This window comes from Notolabrus celidotus, chromosome 24 (genome assembly GCF_009762535.1).
Source record: "Notolabrus celidotus isolate fNotCel1 chromosome 24, fNotCel1.pri, whole genome shotgun sequence".
NCBI classification, from domain to species: Eukaryota; Metazoa; Chordata; class Actinopteri; order Labriformes; family Labridae; genus Notolabrus; species Notolabrus celidotus.
Window position 1 is genome coordinate 8,514,434 of NC_048295.1, and position 16,294 is coordinate 8,530,727.

Here is a 16,294-nt window from a genome sequence, read left to right on the forward strand (position 1 = left end):
GTCGCGTTCAATTTTGAACAGCCGTTGCAGCAAACCAATGCAGGAGACATGTTGCAGCCACCATGCATTCCGGTAGTCCACCTCTTTGCTTGTTTCTAGACGAGATAGTTTTTTGGAGTCCTCGTTTCCAATACTTTTGGCTCCACTGAACAATATATGACATATTCTGCCATTTGCAGCAACTTCCAGTGCGTATCTCACAGCTTGATCATGTATGGAAGCGCCTGCAAGCGTAGTTTCAAGCATTATACGATCTGTTGATGAAGTTTTCTAGAAGAGCAGAGCAGAAGATATAAAGCACTGATCAGTCCATAAATACATCAGTTAAGTCTTGGATTTAGCCGCTCACATTTTGAACTCTCTGCCCTGACGTTCCTGGAAAACTAATGTGATGTGAAGCCAGTTGGCTGCTGGTCCTCGTAAGCGCTTCAAATCAGAGTCGACCAAAGTTCAATCTGCTGCAGAGAACCTGGATGGAGGTTGTTCGTTTCGTTCTAGCTGATTCCTCTGAAATGAACTAACTTAGCTTTGAATGTCATCTTTTAAAGAGGCTGTTCTGGCCTCTAAAACCTACAACTGATTACCTAAATACATACACAAAACAGAGCTACACACACACACACACACACACACACACACACACACTCCCCCTTGTACCCTCTTGAAGACCGGACTCCGTGGTTTCTCCCTCATGTTGTCTCAGAGTGACCAGCCACTTCCAGGTTGCCCGTTGTCTCTATCAACGCTGATGAACACCGGCGCAGCTTGTCAATGAAGCGCCCTGCGACTGCTGAAGTGTTTCCCTTCTCCCTCTCCTCTGCCTACAGGATTAACTCCCAAACACACCAATTAGTTACATCACAGAGCTGCGTGAGCCCGAGCAGGCGAGCGAGACGGGGAGCGAGAGGGTTTGTGTGGTTACAGGTGAGCATGCTAATCCCATACAGACGGATAATGACTCTAAGTATAGCCCTGAGCCTGCCTAACCTGTGTCTCTCACACACACACACACACACACACACACACACACACACACACACCTAAACACACACAGCTCCTGACGCTGTGAGTGAAAGTGTCATGTTTTTTCTCTCTGTTGATAAAGTATGAAATGAGAACTGGAGCTGGATTAAATATTTAGACAAACATTGATAACAACCTTCCCTGTGGCGATGTAATCCATTTCTCTGGCAATTGTCGCCTCATGAATACATATTCTTATTAAACAGCCCGTTTCCCCTTATTACTGATTTCTCTCACACACACAGACGCAGCCCCGCATGCAGCCAGTGTGAACACCAGAGATAGACCGTCGCTGTTCGCTTAACTGCCTCGCGTTGGAAGCGCTGTCGGCGGAGCGCGGGAGGCGTCTCCGCACTGTGCTTCCTCTTATTGGTTTTCAGCGTGGACGAGAAGCTGGAATCAAAAAAAAAAAAAGGGGAACACGCCTCTTTGATCAGGCAGAGATGTGAAACAACACTTCTGCTTCTCGCGTGCTCAGCTAATCTTCACACGAGTTTCAAAGTGGGACATCGATATAATGAGATTATGGACTTATTCCACCGTCTCTGCTTTCACTGGGACCCAGGCGCTCCTTCAGCTCCATCTGATGCTGGACACGTTTAACAATCAGCTGTTTAGTCCATGATGGAGAGAGGAGGCCTCACCCTGCTCACAGTTTCTTCTTCTTCTTCTCCTCTAAATAGCAGCAGTGTGTCAGAAAGCACCAGAAGCTGAGCTGCTATGTTAATGTGATGATGTTGACCTTTCATAAAGGGACCCTGTGGAGTTTTTGTAAACAAACAACATTCCTTAAGGTCTGACGAATTGTCTGCCAGAAAGTTTTTCACAGCAGACAGTCTGACTTCATGGCGGGGGGAAGCTTTGGTTATGTTCCTATTATCCAGCTGCAGGGGTTCACAATGAATACACCGCCTCCTGTGTCAGTGTTAGAATGACAACAAGGTGTCTGCTGTGAGAGGGGAGGATACCTTAGCAGGATGTGTACATGAAATCATGCACATCAGGATCTAAATGTTTCCTGATGTTTCTAGTCCTCAAATCTTCAGAAGGCTGAAATAAACTCTGAGACTGGACACGGATCTCACAGTATTCTTCAAACAGCACTGATCTGGTGACAAAAACAGAATTTAGAGAAGAAAAACAGGATCCCCTCGATACATCTCCCCCCGGTCAAAGACAGAGAAACACATTAAGGCAATATTCGTGTCTGTGTGCCGCTGCGGCTCCATCTGTCTTCCCAGAGATCGTCACAAACAGCCGCGCGCTGTCACCGAGCTCCTCGTCCTTTTTTATGGATGACAAACAAACGGTGCTCAGAGCCGGGCCGGCCTCACCTCACATGTGTACATGCTGACACACACGCACACGCACACAAATAGAAAGGACGCCGGCTCCTGCGATGCTTCGTGTGCAGACAATACACACGATGACACTTCGTCGGAGAAAGTCGGAGAAAACACACACTCACTCTCTGATGGGTAGACAAACAAAAGGAGGCTTATCAGGCTGCAAGGAGAACATTAATCTGGTTCCATTGTGAGGGAGGATCAACCCAGCAGGCAATGAGTGTGTCACTGAGTGTGAGTGTGAGTGCATGTGAGAGTGTCTACTGTAATCTGTCACTGAGGATCACCACGAGAGGCCGAGGATGCAGCGCCATCGACGACAGCTGATGATGGCCAGAAGCGTAGAAAGGGAGACATTCGGTGGAAGAGGGGAGAGAGAATGAGGAGGAGGAGGAGGAGGAGGAGGAGGAGGAGGAGGAGGAGGAGGAGGAGAGGGCTAAAGGGAGGAAGAGAGAAAAAGCACAGGTGCAGAAAGAAGAGGGTGGAGGAAGCAGGAGATGATGGAGACAGATAGGTGTTCAAAAGGATGAAATAGAGAAGAAAGGAAGATAATGAAATGTGGGATAAATGGAGGAAGGGGAGAGGAGGAGGGAATAAGGATCAAGAGAGGGGAGACAAAGCTACAATGAGAGACCTGTGGATCGGGATCAGGGGCCAAAAAAGCTGCTCGAGACATCCACATCCACTACTGTAGGAAACACAAATGTCCCTTTAACTTCAAAAAGCTTGGAGAAGAAGGAGAAACATGGAGGAGGTGGAGTACATCTGTGTTTTCATGGAGTAATTATCGTCATGTTGTGGCTCAATCTTTCTCCGTATTGAAATTCAAATGAGGCAAACTTCTCTCCCGTACGTAAGGCTTTTTAACAAGCGATCACATACATGTACAGATCTTAGATTTCCCTTTACTGAAAGCCTCCATCGCATTTACATTTATTCATGTGGCTTTTATGTCCATAAATGAGCTTCAGTCCAAGCCAAGAGATCAATACAAACGCTCAGTCACAGAGTCCACATCATACAGGGAACACAAGTCTGTGGACAGGTAATTAGAAGAGAGGAAGAGAGAGAGGTAGAGAGAGAGAGAGCATGTTGGGTAATGAGTTTTTCTCAGAAGTATCAGGACTCCATGCTGCTTTTGGAAACAGAGGGATTCAGCTGAACAAAGCTGCCGGGCAGAGTTACAGCAGAGGAGTTTGGATTGAGATTTGCTGCTTTACAGGAACAGAGGACACTAGCTGGCATTAATTGGCTGGTTGCATAAAGTGAAAGAACAAGAGGCTCATTAACCTGGATCAGCAGGGCCGACTGTGTGATTCCGAGGGTTCCAGAGTAGAAGCTGACAAATGTGAGAGAAACATGACCAGTCTATTAAGAAAAAAACACCACAAGTGTTTCTTTGGGTAGAATTTTGCTTGCTGATCAAAAAAAGACAACTTCTCTATGACTGACCAATCAAAATAAAGAAGGAGTGGGGCTTCAGATTCCAAATTTCTCACCAACAACGCCACAGTCTATACTCACTGTAGGAGAAAGTAACCACATTTGTTTTTTGAGGGTACAATTTCCAAGTCTAGAGCTGCTGCTGTTTAAAGTCCTGCATAATGAGGCCTAATTAGGGGCGGGGCTAATTTGACTGACAGATGGGTGCATTGCAGTCATCAATCAACATTCATACGACCTGCTCAAGCTCCACCTCCATCTCTCTGCCTCTTCTAGATCAGCTGGCCTTGAGCTTCGAAACCCCGTGACATCACTTAGACCACGCCCATATTTCAGACCGTCTATTCAATCTAAGGATGTTCAAGATGCTACTGACAGGAAGCGGACACTGTACTCTCTTTACTCCTCAAATGAATGTAATCATATATGTGATGATCTTATTCAAACAGATAAATGGAGCAACTGGTGAGCGGTGAGAAGCAGTGACATGAGCCGCCTTTGACTGACGCTCTGATGCACTCTTACAGATTTGCAGCTCTATTACTCAGCACGCTGGACTTGTCATGTCTGAGAGATGACTGGCTCTCTCAGTGAGGTGTGACAGGACTGAACACAAACCCTGCTCTGATGTTATGTACAGTAAGGAGAGAGAGCTGACATCAGTCAAACGCCTCAGGTGTCTCAGATGTCTCATGCAGGGAGTGTGGATCAGCTGATCTCACTGTGTAACATACCCTGGCGAAGAGTTCGTCCCATCTGGTGTTGAAGGCGTCCAGTTTCTGCTGAATCAGCTCATCCAGAACACCGCCGTCCATCAGAGTCTGAGCCAGCTCCCGGATCTGGTTCCTGTTGTCCTCAGGGTGCCGCAGAAGAACGTCCAGACTCTGCGAACACAAAGTAAAGTCATCAACCTGTAGCTTTTGAAATCCGCCTCTTATGGTGTGATCCAACCTGGCGCTGTGACTCATGATGGAGTAGGAAAGCAAATTGAAAATTATGCAGCATTAGAGTGTTAAGTGCTGACATGTCGAGGTTAAAAGAGGTCAATTAGTCCTTGTTTGTCTGACGTTGGTGCTTAACCGCTTTTCACACGTTCACAAACCCACAAAAGGTCCGTGTGCCGGGCGTCGGTGGAGTGATTAGCGTGATAAAGCTCAGATAGTGGGCAGGGTGTTTTTTCTGCTGGTACACACTAACTTTGATGAAACAGATCTGAGTGTGGAAGATTTCAGTGATTGCTGGATTTCCCCATGACGGCAGGTAAACTTTGATGTCCCAAGATTCAGAGTCAATGTTCGTGGATGGATTTAATGTTTTCATGGCGTACAACAACATCCTCAGAGAAGTCTTAACTCTCAGTCTATCTCTCTTCTCCAGATGAAAATCAAAACCTAACTTCACATCTTTCCTCTCATTAATCTCTCTTCACTTCCTCCTATAGAACTAACTTTGTGCACTCACTCTTCTCTGTGTGTCCATGCATGATAGCAACCTAACCTAAAGCTTCTAACTCATATAACCACGTCCTCATCTCACACATGCATGGTTAATAATGTGTTGTTATCTCTGAGTGGAGAACACATTTAGTTTTAAGCACTCGATTTGGTTTGCAGCTGCAGCAGTGACTCAACAGGATCAGCGAACAGTAACAGAGGGTTGATATCTGCAGGAGCACAGGAGGGAACTTTCCCCCCACAAGCTGAGCACAGACCGATCGTCCTGACAGATCCATTTAAAGCTTTTGAGCCCTTTATTTTGTCTGATTATCGACAATATAAGCTGCAAATAATTCTTTTTGGGCCTAATTTGATTTTAAAAACAACAATCAGCTTAATACAAAGTTCTTCAAAGAGTCCACACATGCTCCCTCTCCTCGTTCACACTCACATCCAGAGCCTCCTGCAGCTCCTCCGCCCCTCCCTGCATGTTCTCTGTCTCGTCCAGCTTCTGCTCCAGCTGGTCCAGGAAGGCGTTCTCCTGCTCCAGGTAGGAGAGCAGCTCACACCAGCACGCCCACACCTCCTGCAAAACACACACAGGAGGAAAAAACACGTGATTATGACTTTTCAGCTAGAAGGAAGAAGGATTCAAAGTTTCTTGTGGTGTCTGTTAAATGTGGTTCATAGTTTATCCTGTCTGCACATGACGACAGTTGTGTTGGTCTGAATCTATGATGCTAAATCAGGAAATCAGAAAATGCCATACGTATGAAGACGTTCTTGATAAAATTGTAAACAAGCACCAACATGATGGTGTCCAGACGGCTGTATATCATTCATAGCATCACAGCCTTTCAGAAAAAAGAGGTGTTTAAATGTCAAATGTGACTTTTCATTCCCAAACAAGAGCATGAAAAGGCAAAAATAACTCCCCGATGAAAAATGCAGTTCAGGCTAAATCTGCCTCTTTTAGTCACAGGGCAGCGTCTGAATGTCAGACCACATTCCAGCTCAGACATCAGTCAATAAGTGTGACAGAGGGCACAAAAGCTGCAGCGCATCTCTGTGTGTGAGGAGTTGTTAGAGAAGCACACACACAAATCTCTGCATGGACGCAAAAGTGCAACATTTAATGCAATCGATCGCAATCATAACCTGCACCGATCAGTCATTACATCATGACCACTGAGGAGTGAAGGGAGAGGCTGGGGTTATGTCAAAGGCTGGATTGTGATGGGTGGGAAGGACTGAGCAAGAGTGGTCTAAAGAAGGAAAACTTGTGATCAGGCGACAGTGTCATGGGAGGCTGAAGGTCATTGATGCACATGTGGCGGGACTGTGTGGTACGATCCAACAGAGGAGCTGCTGGAGCTCATGGCGATCATGATGACTCCTGTCCAGTGCTGCCTACATCAGGGATGTGATCCTAAAAGAAATGGAGCACAGACTGATGGAAGAAAGACCACCAGATTCCCCAGATGTCAATCCAATGGAGCGTCTCTGGGATGTCCTGGAGAATTAAGTCTGATCTGTGGAGGTCAGACATCGTAACTTCCTGGATTTAAAGGAACTGAAGAGGTAAAGTCTTGATGCCAGAGTGAAGTTCATGGCTCATTGGTCACAAATTTAAAGACTCCTGAATGGAAGTGGGTTTGAATCAAACATCATCACCTCCTCTATCCCTCTTTCCAACCCCAGATGTGTGTCTAACATGAGTCTGGTCTTGCTCGAGGTTTCTGCCTGTTAAAGGAAGTCACTGTAACTTGCTCTGCTCATGGTAGATTAAGATCAGATCAGACTGAGTCCTGTCTGTAAGATAGGACTGGATCTTATCCTGTGATCTGAGCCTCAGCAGAACTTCTAATGTTCTGTTTTTTGAGCTTCATGTTTTAATCTGAAAGATCCCTCCTCGTTAGTTTGTTAGTTATCACACAACAGCAGGATGGATTTGTGCGTCTCCGACTGAAAACATCCGCTGTGCATATTTTAAACATGGAAGAGCAGACACAGCTTTATTAATTATGCTAATCTGCTGGCACCTTGACATGATTTTACGCTCAGAGAGCTTCACTGTTTTTACAAACTTCCGCCTGGTAGGATGTCGCTCGCAGATTTATTCTGTTTGTCGTTTGGAAAGTTGTGACCTCGCTCGGCGGCTGTAAAAGAGCCGTCAGGGAATTATTCTCAGGTGTCTTTAACCTCACTGTGTTTTTGATTTATCATCCCTGTGGTGTGTGGTGATGTTTTGAGTAGCCACACAGCTGAACACAGCTTGTCTGAGGTAAATAACACGTTTCATTGTGCTAGAAGTTGCTGAGGGAGCTGCCTCATTGCACTGATCATTACCAACAGACGGGAGTTTCAGCGCCATTTCACGAGACATAAACTCAGAGAGCATCTAAAAGCAGATCTGTTGTTATGATGGGAGACTTCACTGTCGGAGAGGGGGGTAGTTGTTGCTCTTTTAGACACACTTTGGTCTCCAGGAGGGTGTTGAAGGAGGAGGAGGAATCTCAAACATCTCATGATGATTCCTTCGATCGCTGACATCTTCAATGCAGCCTGAAACAATCCCGCCTCATCTCCTCTCTTACACAACACTCTGTAAACACTCATCTTTACAGCAACATGCCCTCCAGAGTTAACACACAGCCTTGGATTGAACACAAACACAACAGAAGATAAAGTTTCTCACCTCCAGAGTTTTACATTTCCCATCCAGCCGGCTGCACAGGCGCTGATAGTTCGCCGTCAGAACGTCCAGCTCGGACCGCAGGGCGTCATGGGCGGTCGGCGGGGCCTTGGCGATGAAGCTGTTGACACTGTCGGTCAGGAGTTTGACCTTCAGCTCCTTGGAGTGGACCTCCTCCTGGGCCCTCTGGTGGGGAGTGAGAGAAGAGAGATGTTATGAAGTGTTCATCGAGGGTGGCGTTGCTAGCTTGAAGTACAGATGTGTCAAGCGTCCTCGAGAGATAACGGCCCTGTGATGGACGAGGCCGATGTGGTGAGGATACAAAGTTCTGTGATTTAATGTGAGAGAAACAAAACACAGTAAAGTGAAGAGGCAGCAACAACCACTCTGTTATTGTGATTCTTAAAAGACAGCGTGAGAATGATTCTTTAAAAGTTGAAGTTTGAGCTAATCTGCAGAAGGTGACGCCTGCTTCTCTTCCACACGTCTCACACAAAGCTCGGGTTGAAGATTTGAGAGTCCCGATCCTTAAAGAGTGAAAACCTCTCTGTTGTGTCAGATTATCCCCCCAAAAGAAGCAGCAGCAGAGGGAGTGAACTTTTGGCTCTCTAACAAACAGGAGTGTCACTTTTAAGAAGAGGTTAAATGGAATTTGTCAGAAAGGAGCGAGGGGAGGTGGCTCAGGAGATGTTTGAGAATGTGAGGAGTTTAGAGTCGCCTGATTTTTAAAGGTGGATGGCGTGCAATCAAGAGGAGGGAGTCGCCTTTGAATACTGGATGCAAATGTGATGCATTTTTTATAATCTAGGGCCAAAACAAGCACCTCAGTAAGACATGCGTGTTTCTTGTGGTTAGCATTTTTGCAGGGCTTCATATTATAAGACTTGAGGTTGCTGCTTGTTCTTTGATCCTGAGAAACATGACAGACTACACGACCAATCATCAAGACAAATCATCACTTTACCAGACAAATAAGCTGATTCAATTGCACTACAGTCATAAAGCTTTAGCACTGTTTTAAACCTACTGTATTTTATTATATTTATTGGTTATTTCTTTAACTTTGGCTCATCTCTTTCTTGCTATCTCAATCTGTTGTTGTCCTTGCTTGGGTCTGAGAGAGAAACGAATATCAATCCTCTGTGTCTGGTGCATGCTGCAGTTTTTGACAATAAAGAAGACTTTGACTGAGACTGACATGATGACATAGGAGAGAGGAGGAGCTTGGCTGGACGACACCTGGAAATGCTGAAGTGCATGAACATTTCTCTTCCTTCAGTTTGTCATGGTTGTCCCTCGATGACACGCCATAAAAGCAGGGATGTTGCAAACATTTCCTCTGTCTCACAGTTTGATCTCGCTGATGAGTTTTGCACATGCAGAGCCCTCTGTGCCCCCATTGGTTAACCTCAGTGATGTGACGGAACAAATCATAGATTGCAGAGAGAAGAATCAAAGTGCTTGACTTTCTCTCGTGGTCTTGATTGTCGTTCATTATGACACTATGGAGGATAATAGGATTGATTTTCTGTGCTGATGAGTTGAGACACCCTACGTCTGTCTGATCAGGCTGAAATCGAAGTGAAGGGATATCAATACAAGTATGAATTTAAACAGCGAGAGAAAAGAGACACAAACAGAGAAGGTAAAGAGCAAAACAAGAAAAGAGGAGAGGAAGAAAGAAAGAGAGAGAGCTTAATGGATGGAGGGATGGATGCCCGAACAAATGAATCTATGTATCTTCTGTTGACAAAGTCACCAAGTGTGAAGAGACGGAGAGACGGAGTGAACAAGTAAGCCAGCGAAATCAATGAATGAAAGAGTGTAGCTAATACTTTCCCAAACGAGGGAGGGAGGAGGAGGAGGAGATGGGAGGGAGGAGGGAGGGAGGGGGGATTAGGAGAATAAACGAGTGAGCCGGTTCACGAATGGAGTTTCCTTTAAGCTGGGAGCAGAATGAAAGGAGAAGAGGAGAGGAAGAGGAGGTGAAAGGAGTGAGGAGGAGTAGGAGGGGGATTAGCGCGAGCAGGCAGAGTGAAATCAATTTTTAATTTTCAACTTCACTCTCAAGTAAACTTTGTTTTTTTTTCACGGCGAGCAGGAGAGGACGACGGCCAAAGCTTTCAGGTGATATGAAAAGCGAGTGATGCCGTAAATTTACATCACAAACACATCACATTAAAGTTATGAAAGCTGGAAAAAAGAGAGCACGGTGAACGAGGGAATCGATGCAGTTTGATACCAAATTGAGGAACGGAGAGGAGGAGAGGGGGAGAGGTACAAAGCTGAGAGAGAGGGAGGAGGATAAAGAGAGATGGAGCGGATGAAAGAAGGAGAGTCTCGGCGATAAAAGGAAAGGCAGGCAGGCGGACAGAGCCGTTATCGACCTGGAATTAACCGGGATCAAAACAGAGCGACAAAGAAAGAGAGGGAGAGAGAGAGAGAGAGAGAGAGAGAGAGAGAGAGAGAGAGGGAACATCAGGAGCGGGTCAGATCTGGGCTGAGTGTGGAGAGGAGTGAGGCGGTGATTATCCAGATGTCAGGGAATCCAAACAGAGCTCCACTGAGGCCGAACAAACGCACAAGTCTTCATACGCAGGAGTAAAACTAAGACACATAGGCAGTGGTGATGTGGCGGTGACTTTGTCCTCCAGGAGATCTACAGATCCATCCAAACCTCACTGACGGTGTTCAAATTATACAAGAACTCCACAGGAATACTAACGTGTCACAATTTAAACCTCAAACATCCGCTCCACACACACCTTGAGCTCCTCCACGGCCTTGCGCAGCTCCTCGGGCGTCTTGTACGTGAAGTCTCTCTCCAGGTAGTCCTCCTCAGCCTGGTTGATCCACTCCTGCATCTCCTGCATCTCCTTCCTCAGAGCCATGGTCTTATCCAGACCGCCTTTCAGGGCCGACTTCTTGGCGTAGGCCTGGAGGGCGGAGGAGGAGGAGGAGGTTCAAACATTAACAGAGCGAACACAGACGCTTGACAGAGAGGGAACTGTGGACGAAGGGGACGCACCTGTTTGCAGACCATCTCCCACTGTGCGTTCAGGTCGTCCAGCTCTTTTTGGATGTAGACGGCGAACGGCGGTTCCGCCTCTTTTTTCAGGTACAGGCCGACTTCGTTGATGCCGTTGACGCTGGGCTGGATGGTGTGGATGTCGTTCACTAACGCCTGGCCAATCAGAGAGAAGAAGAGTGGTTATTGTTGAGTTCAAAACAGGCTCTTCAAAGTGTGAGTGTAGTCTCCAGTAATGCCACCGTGCATTTCTTCCTCACCGTGCACTGCTCCAGCTGCTTCTCCAGAGCCTCAGAGTCTCCCAGCGCCGGCCACTCCTCGTTCAGGAACACGTCCACGTCCGCCATCCACTTCTTCAAAGTCTTGACGTCATTCTGGAGGAGACACGAGAGATTAAGAAGCGTCTACCAGCATCATCAGCATCATCATGTGAAGATCGAGTGTAACTCACCTCAAACTGCATCAGCTTGGCCATGAGCTCCTGGATTCTCTGGGCGTTGTCCGTCAGGGTGGTGCCGAGGCGTTTCCAGCGTGCCATGATGGAGTCCATCTCGGTGCGATACCTGCAGAGAGAACAGAAACATACAGGTTGCAAAATTGCACTGATCTTCATGAGTCCTGTTCTAAGTGTTAATGAGTTGCATCCTTTTCTTGTATCATGTCCTGTGTCTTACTTCTGGCAGATGTCTGGTGGTGCTTTCAAGAAGACCTGCTCCACAGTGGAGGTCAGGTAGTCCATCTCGCCCTGATGGTCCTCCAGAGCCACCTGGAGCTCCTGGAGGAGAGAGAGGGAGGAGGAAGATGAGCGTGTGAAGTTAATCCATTTGATTATGAAGAGAGGACACATAATGAGAGAAAGAAAAAGGTCCTGTCGTTCCTCAAAGGGCAAAATATAAACACATGAATAAATAGTTCATGCGATGAGGGTTTGAAAACTCAAACAGCTGCTTTGAATGAACTTTGATTCTGCAGGAACACGGATCAAAGATATTTTTACATCACTAAATGTAAGAGTTGACCTTTAACACCTTCAGAGAGTCTGAACCATGTAACGCTGAATCCTGCTGATTGGACTGCTTGTGGTTTCTGGTCAAAGTATGCAGACAACCGCCGCCTCGAGAGCTAAAGCTGCAACAAGCGATTTTTATGTCTCTCTAAACGGGGATTTGTGGACAGACATCAGGTGACCTATTCAAACTTCTGCATTTTAAAGAGATGTGTGTGTGTGATGTCTAAAAACCCTCACAATGTTAACCCTTCAGTCTGGAAATTATTACCCAGCATGCCTCACACCTTCACGTGCTTTTTAGGAGAACATCCATCACGTGTGCTCCAACAGATCACAGAGACTTAACACCCCATGCTTAAAGCTGCTCTTAGTTTTTTTCGGTGAGGAGGCAGACTGAGGATGACGAGCATGAGAGGTCACGACTCTACCTCTGTTAACATTTTGTAATGAAAGCCGTTTTCACGCCGTTTGACTGGAATCACAAGTGGAGAGGTGAGGCGAGGGGATCCCTGGTGAACTGGAGGTGGGAGAGAGGGAGAGGCTCGTTCACAGCGAGGTGGCTCAGAGGCTTAGTTTAGCTTAGTTCAAGCACGGGCCCTCAGACAGGACATCCGTCAGTTAGCATGGATTACCCACAATCCTCCTGCTGCTACACTGAATCCAAAGCAGGGAGGCATAATGGACTCTCTTTGTTCAAAGTTTTGGGTCTTTCCTTTTCGTCTCGGGTACTTTTTCTTCCTTTTTTTACCTCATGGTGAGAGCAAAGATATCTGCTGATGGATCTGCTGTAATCTGTCATTATTTTAATTTTGGTCGACATGTTTATCAGAACCACTTAAAGCTGAATAAGTGACGAAGAACCATCCTCCCTCTCTGAACCCGGCACCCTAATACATTAAAGAATGCATTTACAGCCCCGTCATACACCACCACCCACCCTCCACCTCCATCCTGACCTTGACCCTCTTCCTCTCTCGCAGCTCTGCCACACTGTTGCTCCTCCGTCTCCTCCGCTCTCTGCCTGACATTTGAAACTAGCTGAAGCTGTTTTCATGCACAAATATGATGATGACTCAAAGAACGAAGGTTACAGATGTAGCTCTGAATGTAAAGCGGCGATCATAACAACGGCGAAGAAGCCAACTTAATCTGAGACGCTTCTTCTTCATGAGTCTGTGAAAAACAGTGTGAGGAATGAAACTCCAGCTGAACAACTGACTGCTTATGATCCCCTTCTTCATTGTAGCTGCCTCTTAACGAGTTAAGTCACGTTAATTGCTGACTCTTGTTTTGACCCTGCCGCCTTTTTTTTTCATCTTACCCGGTCAGAGAAGCAGCACATGCTCGTGAGCTGGATGTTTCACCGTCTATTTTCATGCTAATTAGCAAAGTGATGTCAGCGTTTGTGTCAACAGATTCTCTATAGCAGGGGTTCACAAACTATTCAGCCCACGACCCCTAAAACATAGGTGACCTGTGACCCCAACTGTCCCTCCAAGAGGTTAAATGTTGCTTCATACTTCATTTACTTCATACTTCCAAATGAGTTTACCTACATGCACATGTGGCTGTGTTTCCTGTGCTGCTGGGAATAACCCTGCTGCTACTGATGCTTTTGATAATTAACTGTGAGCTAACCTTAACCCTGACTTTAGGAGGCATCTGGCAAAACAAAGACAGGCAGAAAACTAATGAAATGTACTTATTTGAAGGGTTTATTTCAAATGGAAATATTTGTGTCTATATTTGTACAATAATGGATAAAATAAGCAAGGTCCTGACCCACACTTTGGGAACCCCTGCTCTATAGGCTGCAAGATTTGCAATAACACAGCTTTAAATTATCATGTTTCAAACTCATATCTATAAAATCAATCCCTCCCTTCAGAAATCCTTCTTTCTCTCTCTTTTCTTTTTCTTTTTGTCTTTGTTCTTGCTCTTCTTTTGCACTTGGGTCATGTGTTTGCACAGTATCACCTTTGTTTTGTTTCTTTCTTTTTATTGTTTGATGTTTTGAGTCACTTCTCTGTCTTGTATTCTTTTATTTCACCAATAAAAAGCAAAAAAACAACCCTTTAAATTGCAGGTTTTGGAGGATGCAGAATATTTGAAGCTGTCTGTAAAAAGTTCCCCGCTCATTAACACCTCCATCGCTTATTAATCACATGATGAAGTGATGCTAAAGTAAAGCTGGTGATTGAACGCTGCAATCACGTCTTTAATAACGTGATGAAATGAACGATCGCCTCTCTTAAAGCTGTCACTTATCTCAGCCAATCAGAGTGCTTTTTAATATCTGTCGTTTAACAGATCCCTCCACCTGAACGGAGCGCTCATTATTCTAATGATTAGAGTAAGCAGAGTGTCATCAGCGTAAATGACCGCACAGAGGTGTCACACGTGGAAGTCTCGCGTCCCTCGGCGATGAGCTTAGGGAGCAAAATTAATGACGGCTGATCAGTATGCAGAATGAATTCCTAATTATTATCTACAATCCACTTTAATTAATCTCAGGCTACAAGGCCTGATCTCCCTGCTAGGCTACGAGACCATTATCAAGTTAGACGACACACACACACACACACACACTCTCTCCTTTGTGGTGTGACCTTCGCTGAGGTCCGAGATAAAACAAACGCTGCTAAAACAACAACAGAGAATGAAAAAGAACAGAAGAGCCTCTGTTCTTCAGGCTGGATTCAATGGAAAAAGACACATTTTGGAGTTTCTCATCCTTTGTGTGCTCACTGACACACACTGCACTGGTTGTGTGTGTTAGTGTGTGTGTGTGGTTTTTCAGCAGGTAGATATTGTGATAAACAGAGACACTGATTTGCTCCACTGGGATTCTGCTCACCCGCCTCTCATAATTGCAGAGTTGTAGACAAACACACACAAAAACAAACACACACACACACACACACACCAGCTCTGGCCTCGCTCTCTGCATGTTAAGCAGATGAAAGTGCAGCTTCATGATGCTGCTGGTTTCAGGGACACTGGAATTCTCTCTGTTTGTTTTTTAGGTTTCTGAAGGTAAAGTGGAACTCTCTGGTGGAGCGGCTGCTTTCAATTAAAAAGATGAAGTTTACAGCAGCTGTGTTTACGTTTTTCTGGCTGATGCTCCATCATTCTTCTAAATCCTTTAAATATCTCTCATTAAACAGAAGTTAGGCGGATTTTCTTCTCAGCATACAAAGTCAAAATTAAGTGTCTTAAATATTACTGTTTATATTACTTCTCATATCTAATAGCATGATCAGGAAGCTTAATAAACTTGTTTTCATGTCCTACATTTACAAGACAAATAACATACATTAATGAGAATAAAACTAAAGCCATAAATTTAGGAGATTAAAGTCATAATCTTTAGAGAATAAAATTATAATTCAGCCCTTCTTTTTTAAATATGTATGTAAATAAACCTCTGTGTGTTTGCATCTGTTTTTCTGATTTTATTCTCATTTTTTTGTTTCCTTTGAGTTCTGTTTTATAACTTATATTGATAAAATATGAGAAGATGGAGCGCTATAAACCTTTATAAATAGAATAAATTGTAATTTTATGATAGAAGTTGTAATAAAGGCTTTTGTGCCTACAGCTACAGCAAGACTTAACAATGATAGCACAAAGTGATGCACTTTAAACCTGTGAGGACATTTGAACTGTTCTATGAGTCACAATAGAGAGGGAAATCTCCTGCATTAAGGTGCATTAACGGACGTCAAGTATCTGAATGTATAGCAGACTTAATGTCCTGAAATTATCCAAGAAATGTTCATGAATGGAAGAAGCTTCAGACTGAAGACTGAAGAGGACCATGTGCTTTCTTCCACAGGCTCTATCAGAGAGAGTGTCCTTTGAAACCAGGAAACATGCATGTCTAGAAATATGTTCTATTACAGGTTCCTCCCTGTAGAGCTGCTGCAAAGACACCAGGGGACAAAGTGTTTCAAAGTCACAACTGAAGACTTTTATCAGCGTCTTATGTCTCGACTTCGATTTACTCTCCTCTCTAGAAGAGGCAGGACAAACTGTAAGGCTGTTATCCGCCCTCTTTAAAGCCTCCTTTCATATAAACAGGTGGTTTTGTCTCAAAGCAGGCCCGTCTGAAAATGACCTCTTCTATTTCAATGAACACTCCTTCCACTTTTAAGATCCTTTAACAGGGATTTTATGTTTACAGCACTTATTTGGTGATGTCCTGATGTATCAGATTCACACAGTTTCCCCACCAGGTTGTGGGTATGAATCAGACTCCTACTTAATGGGGCATGTCATCTATTTTCTCTCCGGTCTTTATCCGCTGTCTGC

General features: G+C 45.1%; 1 protein-coding gene across 2 annotated transcripts in view; it reads right to left on the reverse strand.

Annotated features, from left to right (window-relative positions):
* The window catches only part of dmd (dystrophin), a 234,151-nt gene that overhangs the window by 79,148 nt on the left and 138,709 nt on the right, over window positions 1-16,294 (reverse strand). For both annotated transcript variants that reach the window (XM_034677504.1, XM_034677505.1), the window contains 8 exons: window positions 11,646-11,746; window positions 11,423-11,534; window positions 11,232-11,345; window positions 10,972-11,127; window positions 10,709-10,879; window positions 7,947-8,129; window positions 5,700-5,834; window positions 4,547-4,696 (listed from right to left, as the gene is read on the reverse strand). In XM_034677504.1, coding sequence (XP_034533395.1) covers window positions 4,547-4,696; window positions 5,700-5,834; window positions 7,947-8,129; window positions 10,709-10,879; window positions 10,972-11,127; window positions 11,232-11,345; window positions 11,423-11,534; window positions 11,646-11,746 — 1,122 coding nt within the window. The remainder of the gene's footprint in view (window positions 1-4,546; window positions 4,697-5,699; window positions 5,835-7,946; window positions 8,130-10,708; window positions 10,880-10,971; window positions 11,128-11,231; window positions 11,346-11,422; window positions 11,535-11,645; window positions 11,747-16,294) is intronic.